This window comes from Carassius auratus, chromosome 29 (genome assembly GCF_003368295.1).
Source record: "Carassius auratus strain Wakin chromosome 29, ASM336829v1, whole genome shotgun sequence".
NCBI lineage: Eukaryota > Metazoa > Chordata > Actinopteri > Cypriniformes > Cyprinidae > Carassius > Carassius auratus.
Window position 1 is genome coordinate 19,476,017 of NC_039271.1, and position 7,076 is coordinate 19,483,092.

General features: G+C 36.9%; 1 protein-coding gene across 3 annotated transcripts; it reads right to left on the bottom strand.

Moving 5' to 3' along the window:
- Nucleotides 1–1,345: 1,345 nt before the first annotated feature.
- LOC113048634 (putative transporter SVOPL) lies at nucleotides 1,346–6,672 on the bottom strand. Of its 3 annotated transcripts, none has more exons than XM_026210497.1 (16): nucleotides 6,342–6,672; nucleotides 5,552–5,670; nucleotides 5,326–5,426; nucleotides 5,131–5,229; nucleotides 4,838–4,909; nucleotides 4,635–4,759; nucleotides 4,339–4,402; nucleotides 4,140–4,265; nucleotides 3,912–4,040; nucleotides 3,561–3,634; nucleotides 3,232–3,428; nucleotides 3,022–3,133; nucleotides 2,273–2,354; nucleotides 2,094–2,183; nucleotides 1,864–1,977; nucleotides 1,346–1,757 (listed from the first exon to the last, which is right to left on the bottom strand). In XM_026210497.1, exons 2-16 carry the CDS (start codon nucleotides 5,667–5,669, stop codon nucleotides 1,746–1,748), a joined length of 1,515 nt encoding a protein of 504 aa, XP_026066282.1. In that variant the 5' UTR covers nucleotide 5,670; nucleotides 6,342–6,672; the 3' UTR covers nucleotides 1,346–1,745. The 3 variants fall into 3 exon arrangements, with proteins under 3 accessions (XP_026066282.1, XP_026066283.1, XP_026066281.1); XM_026210498.1 differs by having other exon boundaries at nucleotides 1,347–1,757; nucleotides 5,326–5,417; nucleotides 5,552–5,694; XM_026210496.1 differs by having other exon boundaries at nucleotides 1,347–1,757; nucleotides 5,552–5,694.
- Between the last annotated feature and the right edge of the window lie 404 nt (nucleotides 6,673–7,076).

Sequence of the window (7,076 nt, forward strand, 5' to 3'; positions counted from 1 at the left end):
ACTCAATATCCTGTTAATCTTGAGTACCTATAGAGTAGTACTGCATCCTTCATAACTCCAAAAAGTCTTTAGTTTTATTATATTCATAAGAGAAAGATAGTCTGTACCGATTTTTCCCGGAAAAACACGAGCAGCTGGGGGCGTGACGTGTGGGTGGAGCTAAAGAATCACGAGCGCCAGTAAGCTTTTGCGTTGAGAGCGTTTGGAAGCTGTGACACCTGAGGACAAAACCAACCAAAACAAACCATGGCTAACAGTCAGATTCAGCGTATATTTATGATCCAGAATCAGATCCAGAGGCTGAAACTGAACAAGAGCAGCATCAGCAATCAGTCTCTATGTGGTATGTACTGAAACTGTATATATTTGCTTAGCGGTTTTGGAAAATGACTAAGTTCCACTTTCTTTGTCGTCTTTTTTTTTTTTTTTTTTTTAAGCTGTACATGTGGAAAGTGCAGTTTGATGACAACATCGCATGTTGTTTACTTGATGTGCTCACGCGCCGATAGCTAAGTTAACAACACAGAGATATTTGAAGCAGTTTTACTCACCGCATGTGGTTCCAACACACGATCGTGACCCTTTTTCGTTGGGACTGCATTATCCTTAAGAAATAAACGATGTGCAAATCCGGCGTCAAATTGGACCTTGTTTGTAAAACAAGCATCTTCGAAATGCAGGGGAACAAACACAAGCACTTGCACAACTCCGTTGATGCTCTGTAAAAATAAACTCCACCCACTGGTCCCTTAATGCTGTTTTATTTTTGGTAATCTGTGCAGGGTTGTCTTGCCCTGGCAACCAAAAACACACTCCTTTTGTGACATTTCGCGACGCTCTCGCTCTGATCATCGAATGCCTGTTGTGCTCTCAGTGCTCTGCTATACGGGAGCGCGCTCTTCCGGCAGAAGTGCCTCAGGACCCATATAAGGAAATTCCGCTCCATCTAACGTCACACAGAGCCATACTCGAAAAAAACTTTCCGAAACTTGTGACAAACCGGAAGTAGTATTTTTGGAACAGAAATACTCCTTCAAACGTACAACTTAATTTTTGAAACTTTGTCCATGTTTAGCATGGGAATCCAACTCTTTAACAGTGTAAAAAAAACCCAGCTTTAATCAGAAATATTACAACTTGTAACGGCTAATACAAGGCGAATGCAGATATTGCAATACTGTATGTCAATAGTTTACTTATAACAATGTCATTGCAGGAACTTAGGTTTCTATATGGACAGTTTAGGTTATGTTATATAATTAGCCTGATAATGCTTATATTTTATATACTATAATGCTGTTTTACGCATTGAAAATATCATAAAATAACAGAAATTTTTGTCAAAAGTTAAAAACTATGACTAAAACAAAACAAATTTGAGCAGATTCCTTACACATTTGGAAAAATGGACTAAAAATATTGTTCATAAGAGCATATAGAAAGTTTTGTTCAATAAACTGCTAAGTGGCATAAGATCGTTCCCTTTTTCAATCCTACCTCCCACTGACTATAGCAAGTAGTAAATTGTGTTTTTACCGGGCTTTGATGTGTCCTTTTCCAACTTCCTGTTAAAATATAGGAAATAGGCCAAAACAGAAAAAGGTGTTTTAACAGATTTTGCATAATTATTTATGAAGAACCCAACACATGCAACATAAAAATTCATAGAAAATGTTTCCAGCTTTAATATGAGATCATGTTTTGTTACAAAAGTGCAATTGTCCTTCATTTCCATTGGGCATATTTCAGGCATCTTGCTGAAATAGAGGAACAAAACAAAATGACAAGTTGTTAAACTGTCTCAAGTTGACCCCGGTGAAAATCTGTTTTGAGAACTGTGAGAGGAAATGTGAAGATGCTTACTAATAATGCACGTCCTCTGGTCTCAATGGGCAAAAATACCACTCCAACCGCACAAATCACACATGCTACGGCGAACGGTGACAGGGCCAGAATCACAGACTTAGACATCAACACCTATGACACATGCAAACACAGTGTTATCTTTGTGTAAATCAAATGCGTAAAACACACATCTGAACACAGATATTTATGTACACAGACAACCATGCAAAGTCAAACACATAGAGCACCTGTGCTATAAAAGGTGCAATCATTCCCCCAACTCGACTGAAGGATGTGCAAAAGCCCATTCCAATTGAGCGCACAGATGTAGGATAAACCTGTGTAAACACACCAATCGTAACAATTTTGGTTTTGTGGTGAACTCTTCCATTAAGAGTAAGTGGAGTGTTCATATGTTGGGTCTCACCTCTGCTGTGTAAATATAGACCACATTAAAATTCATGGAAACCACAGAGCGGAGAAGGAAAAGCAGTACAGTGAAACCAAACCTGCACAGGGATAGAGACAAATTATTAAGTTTTTTACTTCAGCTGCACTTCTAACTTATGGTCACAAGAGGGCCATAATCACCCCCATTGCGAGTTAATGACAAATACATAACAGCATGCTATTATTCTACTTTTTGTTCTTACAGTATTGTTTATGTACAAACAGAATATGTTAAAGTATTTGTATTTTAAAGACACAATGTCATCGAGACATACACACTAGGGATTTGTATTGAAGACGATAAACAAAAACACTACTAGCATCTACAAGAAACATTTGATACTATAATTATAACTATAATATGATAACTATAATACAAAGAGGGACACAATATAATTCAACTTTAAGTGTACATACTTCATTAGCATTTCATAAAAACAGACAATTAAACATACAAACATACATATACATACACACACACACACACATATATATATATATATATATATATATATATAAGTTATTGTTTAATTTATTTTAAGCAATAAAAAGATGCATTGGTTCTAGTTTTATTTAACTATAATAACCCTGATGAAAAACATTTCAAATCATTTTACAGAACAAGAACATTTTACAGTTTAGGACCTCCTTTAAAACAAGATGATGCATCTCAAGAGGTTTATCCGAAATAATAAATTTGTTACAACTATAGGACAATATACTCACATTGTTGTGCAAATATTAAGGATCATGAAGAAAAAGGCAGACATCACCTGAAGTATGGCCAAGCTGGGCTTCCGCCCAAATATATTTAACAAAGCAATATTGAGGGGTATGACTGCAGAGGAAACGCATGGAAAAAATACATCAGCTTTCAACATTCCACTCAACTTAGTATATGAAACTGGGTCAAGTGAGAGGTCAAAGGTCACTCACGTGCCACCTCGCCCAAACAGCTGATGAGGAGAGTCTGGTAGTCAGCCATGTTGAAGGGGATGCAGTAACACAGCGCCTCCTCCTGGTTGTGTTTGATCTGGTGCTCTGCATCAGCGTCCGTCATACACAGAAGATTCTTCTCCAGTAACTCAGAACTGCTTAGAACCGAGCCATAATAAGAGAAGGAGGCCACAAACCTGTGGATGAACAATGTAATACATCATACATCTAGCATACAAGCTGCACAGTAACCAAAGTGTATTTGCTGATTTCGCACACACAAACACACACCAAACAAACAAACCAAAGGGAAGTTTGTTAGACATTACCACGAGTACCACAGCAAAAGTGATGTTCTTCTAAAAGCCGGGCTGATCAGAGTGATGGCATTTCCTCTTTCAGTCTGAATACAAACAGCCCTGTTAGTTGCACTCAAGTGTGTTTCCAAGTGTGAACAATTGATTTTTTTATATCTGTCATGTACACATTGTCCATTATAGTTTTTGGCCTGAATTTTTACCATCAGAGCATCCTTACTATATATAATCTATAGATTACTGAAAATGAAATTAAGCAATATAAAATAATTTATATATATATATTTTTTTTACTTTTGCTTATTGCTTAACTTAAACTCTCTGAGAGTTATAAAAAGACAAAAAAGAATTTCTCATACACACCAATTCAGATTCCCGTAGTTCTCCTTCTGGTAAGGTGGCGCCATTCATCCTAGCGATCCAGTTAAGTGTAGACAAGGCCCCTTGTATGTTTCCCGCTGAGACCTGGAACCTTGCAGACTCAGGAATAATCTAAAAAAAAAAAGAAAAAAGAAAAAAGAAAAGGAGTAAGTGAGTCTAAAAACAAACTTCTACTTCCATTTCCTTCAGCACCATCATGATTAAACTCACCATGAAGAGTCCAATGAGTATTATGCTGGGGATGATAGAAAAACGGATCATCCAGCGCCAGCCCATTGTGGGCACCACCGTCATACCAAGAATAATAATTAGCATAGATCCCAGCATCCAGAAGACCTGTCAACCAATCACAGGTAAGTAGAAGGTTTCCCTGCTGAAGATCAAACATAACTTCACATGTCGCACTCACTGAGGCAAGAGGCAGCAGAGACGCTCTGTATTTGGATGGAATGAATTCAGTCTTCAAAACAAACCTTTAGAAAGAAAATAACATTTGCACACACATTTGAATTACTGTTTTTATATGCATACTAGAAAATCAATTTATGATCAATTAAATGTTATGTAAAAATGGATATGACTTTAAAGATTGTATTAGTTTTCTAACTGTCCGGGCCTTAAAATTTTTATTTTTTTAATGAAACTCCCTAAGATTTCCAGGTTTGTACGTATGAAAATTATAAGAAAATATTTGCATAATCTCACCCTTGAGATGTGGCCGCGACACCGCAGCCCACCATACAGCGCAGGAAGATGAACCAACCGTACGATGGAGAGAATGAAGTGAGCAGAGAAAAATAAGACGCCCATATAAAGCCACCAAACACCACCTGTGCACACATACACATTTATTTGATCTAATGTACTCAAAAACTAGCCTGTATGTGTCAAACGAGACGTCATCTGACCTTCCAACGTCCATATTTGTCGGCAACATAACCACAGAGGACCCCACAGACCATAAAACCGAGGAACACCATCTAAAATCATACGCACACAAATTCATGCTGTTAATTCTTATTTCTGCATTTTTGTAGGAAAAAAATGTATATGAAAAATATATTAATGCAAACATTTCTCTCAGTTTTGCATTATAAATCCAGGACTAGTGTGATGGTCACATGTGTGCAACAACATTCCATTCCTGTCAAACTTCAAAGAGAAAACAAAATAAAGAGTTCTGACTGGACGAGCTCCTCACCGTGGAGACTAGGGCCACCTGCCAATCCTCTAGATGCCATTCACAGCGGATCTCAGGAGAAACCACAGCCAGCAACATGATCTCCATTGCTTCCACTATCTACACACACACACACACACACATCAGCATTGAAATATGTAAGCTGTAAAAACAGAGTATGCTGGTTAATAAATTACAGAGATGCGGTTTTCTTACATTGGCACTACCCATGATGACAAAAAGCAGAATATGGAAGCGTCCAAATCCGATTCTCTCCACAGCTTCCTCCACGGTGTAGCATTTTGGTTCTGTTTGGGCACCAGAGGTCAAAAAAATAATTTGAGATGACCGGATGCTACTTGACTGGTCACAAGTAGTTATAAAGTTACAGATGTATAGCACATGTGTTTTGTGTGAGTTGTTTTATTTGTATGTTCTTCACCTTCGGCCGGAGTGTTATTATTGCTACTGGTGTTGATCTCTTCCTCCATCTCCATCTCCTGAAGCTGGATGTCCCTGACCAGCCTGGTCTTCATGGAAGACGAACGCTTAAATGCCATCCTGTTTGAAAAGTCTACTTATTTCCTGAATAGCAGACATAAAACTTTTATGTTAACAAAAAAGGCAAAAACCTAAAAAGTAATAGAATAGATTAGATTAGATTCAACTTTATTGTCATTGCACCTGTAAGGTACAAGGCAACGAAACGCAGTTAGCATCTAACCAGAAGTGCAATAAGCAGTAAGTACAGAATATACAAGGTCTACAATATGTAGCTACTATAACTATACAGAATAGAGAAGTACATTAATATTTACAATAAATATGGCTTTAACATAGTTGTTGGACACAGTGCCATGATAATATGATGGGTTTTTTATATTTAACATGGTTATACCGTGTTTTCAGAATTCACCTATTTTTAGACATACACCATACTGAACACATTGTCATAAACAATGGTTAGACCCTAATTTCTTGTACAAGTTCCATGGTAATATTGTATTATTTGATGTCATTTACTAAGCAAATACCATGGTATGTGGATAAGGTAATCATCATTCTGTAGCATAGTATGACTACTTGATACCTTCACTGTACTGTATTTTTTTTCAAGTGCTTTATAAACTATTTATGTTACAACCATATTTCTTAGGGACAAAGGTGCACCGCAATCAATTTATTAAGAGACATATTGCTAAGTTTTTGAGAGTAATAAGATTTATTCTTACTATAACATCGGATGATGAAATGATGTCATCAAACACGATTCTCCGTCATATCGAGGTTTTTCCCATCCAGACTGACCCTTTCTGGATACTGTATTTCCACTGTTCGAGAATTCCCGTATGTTGTGCCAAGATTTATGCAAATCAATCTTGCAAAGCGTTGATAAAATGGTTCCAGCAGATTTCAGAACTATTTCAGTGTGTTTTATCAGAAGTACGAATTTAGCCTACTATAACCCAAATTCTTTCTCGGTATAAATGTTAAAACTCCCTTTGAAAAGATGCATCCTCAACCTCTCCCGAAGAAACAACTGAATACACCTGTTAACAGGTAAACGACGTCACACACTTCAGTGTATTAGGGGTTCGGCTTAGCATTTAAAGGGCCATGTCTCTTTTTTCTTTTTCTGAGATAACACACCCAAGATCGGGTTTCTTAGATGTGTTTAAAAGGAACTGAGGATTATTTAGTAAAGTGGACGAACAGGTTTTAGTTTTTAGCTCCTTCCTCTACTATATCTTGTAAATAGAGCTGTGGACACTGTTTTATTCACATCAAAGGAAACAATGTATATTCTGATATTATATTATATTATATTATATTCTACATTTAATTCAATCGCAAAGTAGCAATGTCCGATTCGTAAATGAATCATTCTCCTGAGTCGAATCTTTTCAATGAATACTTCAACTTGTTTACAAAACTAGTCCGAATATTCGTTCATGAGTCGAACTGAA

Excerpts from the sequence above, each read along its gene's own strand:
- LOC113048634 (XM_026210497.1), bottom strand. The coding sequence starts at position 5,669 with ATGGCATTTAAGCGTTCGTCTTCCATGAAGACCAGGCTGGTCAGGGAC. Across the intron at positions 5,230-5,325 it reads TCATCATGGGTAGTGCCAAT|ATAGTGGAAGCAATGGAGAT; the intron begins GTAAGAAAACCG and ends GTGTGTGTGTAG. Across the intron at positions 3,429-3,560 it reads CTTTTGCTGTGGTACTCGTG|GTTTGTGGCCTCCTTCTCTT; the intron begins GTAATGTCTAAC and ends GTTCATCCACAG.